This window comes from Stylophora pistillata, chromosome 9 (genome assembly GCF_964205215.1).
Source record: "Stylophora pistillata chromosome 9, jaStyPist1.2, whole genome shotgun sequence".
Lineage (NCBI taxonomy): Eukaryota > Metazoa > Cnidaria > Anthozoa > Scleractinia > Pocilloporidae > Stylophora > Stylophora pistillata.
The window spans coordinates 12,105,266-12,119,568 of record NC_142527.1 but is presented as its reverse complement, the minus strand read 5'-3'; the positions used below and the strand labels follow the sequence as shown (position 1 = coordinate 12,119,568).

The window sequence follows — 14,303 nt, the reverse complement described above, 5'->3', positions numbered from 1 at the left end:
ATACAGCGCTGGCCTTGTGCCATGTCCGTGTTTTGGCAATTGGTAGGTTCGAATTTTAGGTTGTCATTACTGTCCTCGCTTTAACGCACCACACAACATTTTCGAAATGTCCAGCCCATGCAGGAAAATTGTGGCCCAGAATTTTAATATTAATAGAGGAAGCACGAACTTGCAGACATATGATATCGCTTCGCATTTGCTTTTTTTTCCAACTAATCATCAACACTAAAACCTGTGAGCCGAACTCAAAACTTTTTTCTATCCAGGGCTTTCGAATAACTCTTGTTATCCATAGAATCAGAAGTAAATGCAAAAGGCGTACTTCGAGAGGTCTGGTATACAGAAAGAACTGACGAAACCCCATTCCCGCTCAGAGAATTGAGTGCTTTCGCCGGACAGAGGGACCTTTGGAATATAATTAGAACAATGGATGCGACGGTTAATTTAGGAAAATATTATGCTCAAAAACTAAATGTTTACATGAAGGTAAAATAATAATAATAGTAATAATAATAACCATAACAGTAATAATAACAACAAAAATGCAACAGGAATGAGATTGCTTTCTTATAGTTTACTATAGACAGGCTTCGAGGAAAGGTGCATAGGTTTTTCATCAGAATGGGTTTACCAAGTTTTGAATGGACCTCATGGACCCTTAACAATATTGACTACTGAATTTGGAATTAAAAAACAAGCACATCAAAAGGAATAAAAGAAGGAATAGATATATAAATAAAACGGTATACCGACTAGTTTCGTTTAGCTGTTCTTTACATATACACACACCAGACTTTTTCCTTTAAATATGCGATGGAAGAAGACTTAAGAATACGCGAAGTATCACAGAGAAATATCACTATAATTTTTCAAAACGCACTAACGGGGGACTGCAGTGGACAACAGTACTTCTTAACCTTTCCCAGTAAAGGAAATGCACGAGAACGTTATCTTAGATTGCATATGATCAGCCACGGCAAATACTAGTGTTACGGTACAATTCAACAACGTGTGATATTCTTAAAAAGGAATGATTATAGAAGGCAGCACCGCAATTATTCTTAAAAACTATAAAACCATAACTTAGCTCAGCACTGACACAGTCTCAAAATTGTTTCCAAAGTTCCCTGAATTGAATGATCTTCCACAGTTGCTCTCTCTCTCGTGGTTTAATTTTCCACACCATCAGTCACTCCCGACAATATCAGTTAACTTCTACTACGAGACTGAGTCCTTCTTTACATTTACAAAGTATTCCAGAACATTCCGGAAGCTTAAAACACAACCATTTTTGTAGTGTTACATCATAACTACGTGACTCAATAGAATATTCTAGAAGGTTCCATGGCATGACAGTAGAAAGAGAAAGTTCGTGCATGCATGTCAGCATGACCAGGCATTCTAGAAATGTTTAGAAATATTTCATACAGTTATTATCCATAACACTAGAAAGTCAGGAGAGGTGTCGTAGAGTTATTGTAAGTTTCATTAAACGAGTTTACATTTTTTCATCTCAGGTCACTTTTACTGGCTACCACACATTTTACATGACGTGTAATGATGAATGTGAGTTATGGTTCAATGACGTTGAAGATCTGGAAGGCTTGGGAGCTACTCAGTCTGAGAGAAAAATGCTGATAAAGCTAGATGACATGAAGAGCTTAGAGCGTCTGAAGTGGGATAGGTATGTCCTCAGTGTCATCTTGGAGTAAATCACTGGAGATAATTTTTTTCGTTTGTGTCGTGTAAATAGATTAGAATCTTCTGAACTGCTTTTAACGTGATTTAGGTCAGAACGTTTATCGTATTTTGAGCTTTGAAGATTTTCAATTGCTAGTTCTTTGCGGCCTTCTGACTTTTGCGTCATCTCCTGCAAAATAATCATGAATCCAGTCCTTTTTTTCTTTTGTGAAACCTGCTGACATTTTAGAGACTCTTTGACGCTTTCCGCGATTAACCTGTCTTAAAATAGTTTATCTTTGCTGACTAAAAATTTCATCAATCTATGCAGGAAACTTTATCTATTTTCACAAAGGACTTCTCTCTGAGCCAATAAAAAATATGAATTGTCTGTTGGCAAATCGGACCCACAAGTGCTCTGTGGTAGTTTGAATTCCACTAGTACGATTACAGACCGCCTTGGACTTCACCCAGTCCTAGTTTTATTCCCAACCAAAACTAAAAAAATTCTCGAACGCGATTTTTATCACCAACCCGATTTGAGCGTTAATAAGACTGTGCGCTTCATGAGTGTAATTGGACCATGTAATAGGACAGTTGATACGTCATGCATATGTAACTGGACAATACGCGTCATGTGTGTGGGCCGTTGTCGCGTATTTCTACGAGTTAGCTGTTATTTAATTTTATGAAGACGCGTGACCAATACGTAGTTTATTTCTCAAATTATGTCGTAGTTTTGCTAAGGTGATTCCTCAGTGTTGCATTGCGCATCCTGTACTGCGCTTAAGAATCACGTAATAAAGCGAATAAGCGCGCACGCATTCCGAGAAAACAGTATTGTTTTTCAATCAATGGACCAGGTAAAAAAGCACGATAGTCTGTAACTCTTGAACGAGCACGGTGACCCATGCTTTTATTGCATAATTTTGGTATAGAAATATCCTCTTTAAGTTGGAGAAATCACAAATAAACAAAATCGTCGAAGGGAAGAAAAGATATACTCAAAAGTGTGCACGAAGCCCGTTCCTCTATGATGTAATTTATGAAGAACATGAGAAATTTTTAGTCGATTTTGTTTAAACTTGCGTAATTCCCGCAAATTGCAAATAAAATTGTTCCATACTCTTGTGACTTTCTGCCGATGATGTTTTTTTCAAGTGTTACTTTCAAAACCCTTGCTTCCGGCTACAGCAACATGTACCGTGAACCAATAAAATGAAGTTCAAGTCCCGCTCTAAGTTCAAGTCCCGCCCTGGCCACTACCTGGATTTGTTTCACGGTAGCCCCGAGTTTCAAATCCTCGGCCATGCTTGTAATATAGCCAACTGGTTTGCCTTCGGCCAGTTGGGATTCTTAATAATGTTATTTTCAATTTGAACTATTTGTTTCAGTTGTTTGGTGGAAAACCTGTAAACTAGCTTCTAGCTAAGTGTTTCTCCACGTTAAACACTGTTTATTTTTTTTATTATTTTATTATTAAGCGCGTAATTAGTGCCAGTACAAGCATAAACAGGCTAAGATTGGCCCATCATAATTCTCAAACTATCACGGTCACCGACATTTTTTATTGTACATTAGTAGGTAACATTTAAGGAAATTTTAAACAAACTTTTGCGAAAACTTTTTTTTTCTGAGGAATCACCTTGAATCGGTAACAGGACTTCGTATTGCACAATTCTGTCTGAAATGATTGAAGAATCGGACTCCCGCTTCTCGGTCGTCCAATTTTGTTAATCACTCGTATGATTACAGACCGAATTGAACTCCAATCATTCCTAGTTCCATTATTAATTAAATTGTCTCAAATGTAAATTTTCTTTCGTAGGTCACTCAACCAAATTTCAAAACCCATGTATCTTTCTCGTTGTTATCTTTATAACATTGAGGTCTTCATGAGGGAATCTGTTAACGATGACCACCTGTCTATTGGAATCAAGTTTCCCAACGGTCAAGAAGATAAACCTGTTTATGCTGAAAATCTATTCTGGCTAAAACCAGGTTGAACTTTCGCTTTTGTTTAAGATTACAACTGGTAATAGCCAGTGATACAGTTTTGATTTAATTTTTTAAGAAGTAGGTACATTTTTTTCGAGAACGAGAAAGAAAAAACTTCACTCTTGTCGGAAAATCTACTCATGATGCCAGGGAAACATCGGAGAAGGTCACTTTGTGGTTTAAGTTGTGTTTAAAATAGGGCTTTCATTTTATCTCTCTCTTTTATTGACCTCAATTTTTTTGACACCGTCCAAGAATTTTTGTTTATTTGTGGCCTAGTTGAAGGTGTGGTAGTTCTATGCATTATAGACTGAACTTCAGGGAAAAAGCTTCGGCATAATTGTGTAGAAAATTATCAAGGCGACTTTCACTTTGTTTCTCTTTTTATAAACATCATTCAGAAAATATGCTTTAATTCGATGATCACCTCGTTCGTGATGATTATGGTAAGGTATCACGCAGTATTAAGACCAATCAGAACCCTTGAAAAGCTATGAACTTTATAAACTTTTTTGCATCCTGTGTTAGGTGAGCGGAGCCTCGTCTTCAGCAACATGCGATTTGAGCCCGGTAATAATTTTACTGCGCAAGTTGGATCTATGATATCGATAGCAGGTTTGCACAAATACCTCATAATAGAATGGCTAAATTGGCTTAACATATTTTTTCAAAGGCAGCTCAGTAATCAACTTAGTGCACTACAAAACCTAACACGTCGGAAAATGCTTTCGTTTTACAGAGGAACTTTCGAGCCGCGATGTTTGTAAAGCAAGAATTAAAACTTTAGCTGAATTAACCATTAGCGAAATTTTCTCGACACTTTTTTTCTCTCACTCAACGTCACGTCAACCATATATTGACTTAAAACATCTAGTTTGCTTGTTAACACAATGCGTACAAGATTGCTGACCTATACCTGAAAGACCTCGAAAGGAGGATTTTATTTTTTTCACGAATTCGAGTCACTCGTTTGGCCTGTTAAAATTCTTTCAAATTTCTAATGTTTCTGTTGATTCTGTCTACATGAATACCTGAAATAAGAAATGTCACGGGATTCTTCAAGACTTGAACTGGAAAAGTAACTTAGTAGATCTGCAAAATTATCCTATTCATGTAATCCCATTCAAACAGGCTCCTACAGATACTGCTGTCAAGGGATTTTCTGTCCTGACTGTGATCTCAGAGTGACCATATCATCGTTCAACACCGAGCACGTCATCAATTCCTCTCTGTCAATGAACTGCCGAGAAAACACATTCAACATTTCACTGGAAGCAGATGTGCCACCAGGATCCTACCGTATTCAGGTGAGCACACATTGTTTCTCATGTAACTGGGTGCTTTTGTCGTATTTTTGATCAAGTAGACCTTTAATTTTCTAGTGCAAATTGATCCAAAAGAGGTATTTCAGTAAAGAAGCAATCTTCCATGTTTTCGTCGAAGGTTATATTCAATTGTGTACATGAAATACTGTTTCCCAGCGGTGGAACTGGAAAATTATCTAAGAAGGCTGACACTCAGCTATAAAATGCTCTATTGTATCTTTACGTGTATATCAATGTCATTGTTGGAATCTTGTGACTCACAAATAGCATCTTTACCAGAAATAAGACTCTAATATTGGATAAAAATCGAACTTTGACAGCTAATTTCGCTCTTGTTCAAAACTCATTAAGAAAAGCCTTCCTGCTGACCAAGTTCCCGTAAAGTAAGATGTATCTTTGATATATTGGCAACTCTACCAGCATTTTACTATTGTGTTAAAAGAAGTTGTTTGATGTCGAACTGGTGAAAGTGATAATTGAAAACTCGAAAAACATGGAGTGAACAGAATGTAGTTAGATATCTATTTTGAGAAAGGATGTCCAGTTTCAACCATGATAGCTTTTATGGCGACAGACGAAAGTCCAGATATCATGTAAATTTTAACTCATACTTTAAAATTAATGAGGTCTTTTCATTCTTGCTCAGGCCCATTACTCTTTTGTTGATGAAAATGCCAGCAAACACCTTGAAATTGCTCAAGTATCCGTCACAGGTTAGTCTTCTGTTGTTTTTGATTGAAAGCAGTAAAGAAAAAAAAAAAAAAAAAGAAAAAAGAAAGGAAGAACGCAGTTGTTAATGTAAAGTATTTTGGCGTGAATGATGAGTTCTTCTTATGTTTTTATCAGGCTCAACCCTACCCTAGAAACATTACGATCACGGTCATAATCATAGCGTGGAATAACAGGAATAACAATAATGATCTTCATGATTAAGTTTTCAACCTTTATTGGGAATTCTTAGTAGGACTCCTAACGGTTGATCCTCGTCATTTTTTCGGTTCGAGTTTTGGTTTCTGGAATGTACTTGGTTAGAAAAACGAATCGATGCTTTCATTTTTCAGCTGCAGTTCTAAGTCAATGCAATTTTGCTAATGATCTCTGTCGATGGAAAGAAAAGACCACAAACGGATCTTCGTGGAAAATAGGAGCAGGTAACAGATATCTGGTTGTAAATACCTAACATTGATCAAGATTTGTTTTGAATAAAATATGAAGTAGATGAGGCCCTTTTGATAAAATAACATACCGAACAAAGCCAGTGTCGAAAGTACAGTAACTATTGATTCACTTTGACAGATCTCTTTTACTTTGCCAACTTTGCTACAACTGTTTATTTTTGTTCTCAGTTTATCAAGGTGCCTATTTACTGGGCGTCAGCACAGCCTCTCTTGAAAGTCCAAAGTTGCCCTGGAAAGAGTCGTTTAAAGAAACATATACATGTTTGCAGTTTAAGTACATCTTACCAGACACGACAAGCGAGGGAAGAAATTCTACCTTGGAAGTTTTCGTCGGTAACGAGGAACAGAAGACTCTGCTTTGGAAAGTTCAAGGATACCATGGAAACAAATCGTCGAGAGCTAACCTATCATGGGAATCAAAAAAAGATGTTATGGTGATAGTTTATTTTTCTTTTCGATCCTTTAAACTAGCAAATTGATTCTTTCATAAATTTCAATTTCCTTAGAAAAAAAAAAATTCACGTACACGAAAAACATGGAGTATTTTACTTTGTCATGGACTTCAGTCAGTAGAAATCCAAACAGACCTAACATGAATTGTTTTATGATGTATGTTAGTGTTAGACGAAAATAAATTTCCTTGATTTAGTCCTTTGTTTAAATAAACTTTTTCTTAAGGATCACATTATTGTAAGTTGTCATTTTGACCACGCTTTCATTTTAGATTGAACTGAAAGCAACTAACCACGGAAAAGCTTCAGCTGTAATTCAAGAACTAAAAATTATCACCGATGACTGCGGAAATTTCCCTATGTTCGCCATACCAGGTTTGTAAAGCAATTTACTGAATTTATTTCATCGACTTGGGTAAGATACGATAACTGTTATAATGTCATTCAGTCAAAAATCAGTAATAAACTGAGCTTTTCAATACCAGCTAACTAAGAAGTTCGATCATCTAACGCGCACATGGCTTCCCGTGTTCGGGGTGCCCGTGAAGTCATTCAGGGGTCCCTAAGGGGATCCCCAAAGGTTTCAGTATTACAACATCTCCCACTTAACATGATTCAATGAGTCTCTGCGGCCCCCTAACTTGACGCCCAGATCTGGTTCTAATGGGAGGGGGTTCAATTGTTTCTGCCTGTCTCTCTGATGAGACTGGACTTGACGCAGGCTTCTCAAGTGCAGGCGCCGGTCTTGTACTCGCAAGAGAGTCATGAGGTTGTGTACTCGTGGGAAGAGCCCTTGCCCTCGGTGTCATGGGAGAGTCATTTGGAACAGCGATGATCTGCCTTCTGTTTCTCCTGTAAGTACGTCCATATTCATCTTCCAGCATATATGATCTTGGCATAATTTCCGCTTTCCGCCATTCCTTCTCACCATTTGGACGAAACCGCACCCTGTGCCCAACGTCAAGTGGAGGCAAATCTCTACTCTGCTTGTCGTAATTAGACTTGGCATTATGCTGTCGATGATGAAGCGTTTTCAGAACATGATCGCGATCCACTGGCTGAGGTAACAAGAGACGTCGATGGGTTGGTATCATTGTGCGAGTGCGCCGACTCATCAGCAGCTGTGCAGGTGACACACCAATATCTTTGAATGGGGTGTTACGATACTTTAACATTCCCTCAAATGGGTCTTTGTTCTCTGCTGCAGCCTTCTTAAGAATGCGTTTTGCAGTCTGTACAGCTCTTTCCGCTGCACCATTGGATTGGGGATACTCTGGTGAGCTGGTTATATAGGAAAATTCCCACTCTTCAGCGAATCTCTTGAACTTATGGTTTCTGCTTAGCAAATGTCTGGTGTTGCTGTATTGCGGTCCGTTGTCACTGACAACTTTCTCTGGGATTCCAAACCTGGAAAATATTTTCTTCATGTTGTTGATAACATAAATAGCATTGTTCTGGCGAAGTAGTTCTATTTCAAAGTACTTCGAATAGAAGTCAGTGACTAACAGGTATGTTTAGCCACCATATTCAAACAGGTCAGTCCCAACTACTTGCCAAGGTAATCCTGGAATGTCATGAGGATCTAGTGTCTCTTTCTGTTGTCGGTTGCGGAACGCATTACACACAGCACAGGAACTGACTTTGTCTTTGATTTGCGCAGTCATGGAAGGCCAGAAAACGTAATCCCTCGCAAAGGAACGGGTTTTGCTCTCTCCCATGTGGGCACCATGAATAACATCTGGCACTTCAGCTCTCAATGGTCGTGGCACTACAATTCTGTCTGATTTAAATAACATACCATCCTCAAAACTTAGCTCTTCTCTGAAACTCCAATATTCCCGGGCAAGTTCATCAACTTGTTCTTTCGCAGAAGACCATCCACTCAAAACGTACTCCATAACTACTCTAGAAGTCTCATCACCACTTGAGCTCTCCTTGATTCTCTTCAGAGTACTGCTTTCTAATCCAAATTCCTCTACAAGATTAACTCCTATGACATTTTCAGGTTCGCTGAATGGTTTGGTTTCACTGAGAGGTGCTCTGCTAATGCAGTCTGAAATGACCTGCTGTTTTCCAGGAACGTAATGCACCACAAGGTCATATTTGGTGAGTTTCAACAACATCCTATGTAACCTTGGAGGGGCCTCATTCAGTGATTTCCGAAAAATTGACTCCAATGGTTTGTGGCCTGTTTCAACAATAACTTTGCGCCCATACACATATGTGTGAAATTTTTGTACTCCCCATACAATGGCCAACAACTCTCTTTCAATATTTGCATAAATCTTCTCTGATGGAGTTAGTGTCTTCGAACTGAAGGTAACTGGTTTGCCCTCCTGCATGATTACTGCACCAAGGCCTGTGCTACTGGCATCAACACTTAGCACTGTCTCTTTGCTGCCATTAAAGTATGCTAACACTGGTGAACTAGTGATGACAGACTTGAGCTTATCAAAAGCCTCTTGTTGTGGCTTCACCCACACAAATGCCACATCTTTCTAGGTAAGCTGTGAAATTGGCTTTTGTAGATCAGCTTTGTGTTCAATGAACTTGTCTAAGTAATTGACAGTTCCTAGTATTCGAAGTACACCTTCTTTGTCAGAAGGAGGAGGCATCTCACTGATCGCGCGGATCTCATCAGGGTCAGGTTTCAATACCTCGGCTGAGAACACATGTCCAACATAGCTTACTTCAGGAACACGAAGTTTCAGTTCCTTTGGATTGAACTTCAATCCTACTTCTGTGCTTCTATCCAGTACTCTTCTCAATTTCTGATCAGTGTCAATTTGATCCTTACCATGTATCAGGAAATCATCCACTATAATCTCCACAGAAACTCCTTGAAAGTGTTTTTTCCATCTCTCTTTGGTAAATGTCAGGGGCAGAAGAGACCCCATAGGGTATTGAACGTTAAGAGCTTTGAGCTTTCATCATCCACCGGGAACTGCCAGTATCCACTGCAAGCATCCAGGTACATGAAACTCTTTGCACCCGATAATCGGTTGGCAACCTCCTCTACAGTAACCATTGGATAGTGCGGCCTCTTAAGAGCTTTGTCTAGGTCTCTTGGGTCAATACAAATTCAAACATCTTTCTTTGAGAGTGGAGTGTTCTTTTCTTTTACTTTCCGTTTGTCAATCACTAACATAGACGAAACCCAAGGGGTGTGTTCCTCCTCTTTTATAATAATCCCATCCTCTTCCATCTCTGTGAGCTTCTCTCGTGTTGGTTCAAGAAGTGCAATTGGAAGTTTTCTTGGAGGATGGATGAGTGGAGGAACTGACGGATCAACTTCCAAATGTACTTTGTTCGGTAGCTTGCTAGGTTTATCACTAAAGCAATCTTTGTAATCCTTCAGCACAGGATCGGTTTGGAAGACACTTGGGAGGTCTGGCTCAGGTTGTGTTGATGCTGGAGTAGGTATCAATTCAACGTTCATAAACAGATCCTTTTGGATGGATGGATGGGTTTAGGTGGAAGCCACCCCTTTAAAGGTTTTTGAATTTTCTGATGAGGCGTGTTTATAATTTTCTTGTACAGCTCATAGGGAATGACTGTAGCTTCTGCACCAGTATCTGCCTTGATCTGTACATTCTTCCCAGAAACTTTCACAGTAACCAAACTCCTAGATTTCTTTCGAGTGCCGGAGACACTATCCAGCTCAACTGAATCAAAATATGCGTGCACATCGGGATTCGTTGGAGGATCATGCTCCACAGGTGCAAGTGAGGAACCTTCACCTCTTAGTTCTTTGCACACTTGTGCAAAATTTCCCACTTTCTTACAATTGTTGCATTTCTTTCCAAGAGCTGGGCAGCGAGCTGGTTGAGTAAATGGATGCTTGTAACCACAGAACTTACAGTTACGAGCAGGTGTCTTTTCTTGAACCCTGACTTCCTTGAGAGGATGAAGTGACCGTTCAGAGCCTGCCATGGTTGGTGTATTGAGTTTGTATTTCATTTTTTTTCATAATCATGAGCAGTTTGCAGCGTTAAATCTGGTTTCTTCAGCAGTTCACCTCGCAATTCGTTTGACAAAACTACTCCAACAATACGATCACGAATGAGTGAATCTCGGAGTTCGCCAAATTCACAAGTTAAAGAGAGTCTTTTCAGTTCACTGACGAAATTGTCAATTCTCTCACCTTCCTTCTGGTTTCGCTGATTAAACACCAGTCGCTCATAAATTACATTCTTGGCACCTTGGCACAATTCTTCAAATTTGCGACAGACATCTTGACAGCAATCTTTGTCTCCTTCACCCGTAAACACGAAGTGACTGTACTCTTCGATAGCTTCTGGCCCAGCACAATGTAACAGCAAATTTACTTTTAGCTTGTCCGCTTTATTATCCTTTCCTTTCGCAACAGGGAAAATCTCAAATTTCATAAAAAATTCCTCCAATTCTCAGCAACATTCGCGTCAAGGAGCAGTGGACCGGGCGTTCGAGAGTTTCCCTCGGCCATTATACAAGATACAGAAATAAAACTCACAGGAAACTTGCTTGTCCTATCAACTCGTCTCACAATGCGGCAAATTCGGATCCCACTCCTGACACCATGTTATAATTTCATTCGGTCAAAGATCAATAATAGACTGAGCTTTTCAATGCCCGCTAACCAAGAAGTTCGATCGTCTAACGCGCACATGGCTTCCCGTGTTCGGGGTGCCCGTGAAGTCATTCAGGCCCAAAGGTTTCAATATTACAACAAACACTTAATAGTATAGTATTTTCAAGCATAAATACAACACAACCGATCAGAGAAACGGTCCACAGTTTATATTTTGATTATTAGGATTTTGAGCGGCCTCAAGAGTCGAGAGTTTGGTTGGAATAGGACCAACATTAACTTCTTGCTGTTATTGAATAGGTTAGTTTTTGAAGGGAGTAATTGTCTCCATATAACTGTGGTCTACACTCGATATTATAATTTGATGTGAAACGCTTTTACAGGATACAGCTGTAGCAAAGAAGAATTTCAGTGTGAAAATTTGCAATGCATTAAAAGTACCTTGAGATGTGATGGCACACTGGATTGTTTGGAAGGCTCTGATGAAAAAAACTGCCAGTGTCTAAACGGCCAGTTTTCGTGTTTATCGGGGGAATGCCTGCTTCCAGAAAAACTGCGAGATGGCTCAAAGGACTGTGGTGACGGACAAGATGAAAAGGAAGGAGAAGGTAAAATGTGTTTTGCAAAAATTGTTTCTCGTCCAATGCGTTGAATTTACTGCATTTCAGTGAAGCTGACATTTATTTGAAGAACTGTAGTAATTCTTCCCTTAAGTTTGTCTTCATTGATAAATAATTTGAACACAAGCTGATATGCTCGATGATTTTGGCAGACAATACATGAGAGGAAACGATGTGCATTTAGGTACAAGAAGGCAAAAACAGATTTTTCCTTTGTTTTATCTATTTACCTATTTTTTTCATTCTGACATCTCATTGTAGTAAAGGTTTCTTTCTGTTTTTTTTTTTCTCTTCTCGAGTGAACCCCAATTACAATTATCTGTGTTTTGACGGTGAGGCGATCTCTTGGTCCCAGACATGTAAAAACACAGAAGGTTGCGCAGACGGCAGCCACTTTTCTTCCATTTGTGGTGAGTTTCACAACGGTGTCTGGATACCTTATCTCTAGCATGTGATCTCTAATGAAAATAAGTCAATTTAGTCGCAAGAAATCAAAATGCCCTTCTGCATATGACTAACACTGCTTACAACTGACGATGTTTTAGCCAAGGAAAGGTTTCCTATTTATTGAAGATGGGGGGTTATTGGATTCGGATCTCAAGATGACGAGACTCTTATCAATAGTCATAACGGTTCTTTTTAAAATGAAATTAAAACTGAACTGATAATGATGATAAAGAGACTTGAATTGAGTAGCTTCCCCTTTTAATACTACAACCTTGTTGTCACTTATTCTGTAAAGGGAAGAACGAATGCCCGCTGAATGACTTAACTTGCTCAAAGCAGACAGGGGATTTGAAGAGGAATGAGTATAACACTTGTCAGATTCCTTTTCTAGGTGAGGATATAAAAAATTGACAGAAAGAGGATTGTACCAATGTCAAAAGCATGTCTTGCCTTATTGCAGTTTTGTTTTAAGGATTTTAATGATACTTTTCTGTTCATTTTCCACTTTCAAAATTAAAATTTCATAACATTCGACCTACAGTTGGATTTGGGGCAAATATTTCTTCCCGCAATGCTAAATGCGTGCACATTGCGCTGCACTTTGGCTAAGATTTAGTCTTATCTTATTTTCCTTATGGTTATGAAAGAAACACTAAAATAAAGTTGTGTAATTCCTGGTTATTTACTTATATCTCGGTTTCAATAATTGAAATGTTATTTGTCAACTCTCAATTACAAACTGATTGCATTCGCCAAACATATGCTGACTATGTGTCTAGTCCTGAATTGTCACAACAGAACTTGTTTAGGTGAAAACGAATCTTAAATCAATTCCAGCAGTAAAATTTAAATTTCTTCAGTTTTTACCCTCAGCATTTCACCAAGGTCACGACACACCTTTCTTTTTAATCTATTTCCTATAAATGTTGCCTTTCAACCGGCTCATGAAATGCATGTAAATGTTAAGAAATTTGTCAATCTGACTCGCTCTTATATCCGGGTAGGATGAGTTCAAACATTATAACACAGCAAGTTAGACTTGTTTCTTTTACCTTTTAACTCCTCTAAGAATATGTTGTCGGCCTGGTTCTGTTTTAGGGCCATGCAGTTTTCAATTTGGATTATGTGGATTTCAAAATGATATCAACAGTGAATTTCAGTGGAAAACAGAAACTGGAAAAACATTATCAGGAGGCACGGGACCTTCCTTCGACCATACCACGTTATCATACCAAGGTGTTGTGTTCTATATCCCATATTTTTAGATATAATCCTGAATAAGAATTACAATTGCCAGGAAAATCTTTCATACTAAGAATATCATGAAACGCTTAGAGTTCCTAGAACATTGTATGATCGAAAATTAAATGTAAAGTTTGCTTTAAGGCGGATTCAGCATTGACTTTAGTGAAGATATTGTATCAGGGCCTTTTTTGCTTGCTCTAATTGATGCAGAGGATGACTCTTATCAAATTGTCATTGACACATTGGGCAGATTTCTCAATCTGGCATAATTTTTTCGCGTATCGCGAGAGGTTACTCACAATTTATGAACGCGTTAGGTTCTCAACACCAAAAAGTAAAATAATAGATCAATGAACATCTGAAAAAGGGATACAGCTTTATTTTGTTAGGCCGTTACCTATATATGGAAGCTTCAAGCAGACAAAATGGTGATAAAGCGCGATTACGAAGTGGCTGGTTTGTAAATGCTCCGGAGCTTTGTCTTCAGTTTTGGTACCACATGTATGGAAAAGATATAGGGACTCTTAACATCTACATTGAAGCAGTGAACTCAGAAAAAAAGGTTTGGAGTCAACAAGGGGATCAGGGAGATAAATGGATATTTGCACAAGTTCCAGTAAATTTAGGAGAACATCAAAGACAATTTCAGGTGAAAAGATATTGCGCGCTAGCAAAATACTTCACTGGAGATGCCTATATTTTCAAAGTATTTTTACTTAGCAGTAACAGAGACTATGCCGTCGATCAATCCCTGCAAATGTCCCAAGAGTTTTGGTCCATTTGATGAA

At 38.6% G+C, this 14,303-nt stretch overlaps 1 protein-coding gene, 1 long non-coding RNA gene and 1 pseudogene across 2 annotated transcripts; 2 read left to right on the top strand and 1 right to left on the bottom strand.

Annotated features, from left to right (window-relative positions):
* Window positions 1–288: 288 nt before the first annotated feature.
* On the top strand, window positions 289–1,712 carry LOC148723328 (uncharacterized). Its single transcript, XR_015992064.1, has 2 exons — window positions 289–486; window positions 1,518–1,712. It is a non-coding gene; the product is annotated as an uncharacterized LOC148723328 (long non-coding RNA).
* A 1,808-nt stretch (window positions 1,713–3,520) lies between these two features.
* LOC148723326 (enteropeptidase-like) lies at window positions 3,521–14,299 on the top strand. The gene is made up of 12 exons (XM_088734424.1): window positions 3,521–3,681; window positions 4,207–4,293; window positions 4,810–4,985; window positions 5,650–5,716; window positions 6,065–6,154; window positions 6,350–6,615; window positions 6,906–7,008; window positions 11,587–11,811; window positions 12,123–12,233; window positions 12,566–12,661; window positions 13,369–13,506; window positions 13,905–14,299. The coding sequence occupies exons 1-12, from the start codon at window positions 3,534–3,536 to the stop codon at window positions 14,297–14,299; spliced, it is 1,902 nt and encodes a 633-aa protein (XP_088590550.1). The 5' UTR covers window positions 3,521–3,533.
* Window positions 10,069–11,177, bottom strand: LOC148723327 (uncharacterized; annotated as a pseudogene).
* Window positions 14,300–14,303: the final 4 nt, after the last annotated feature.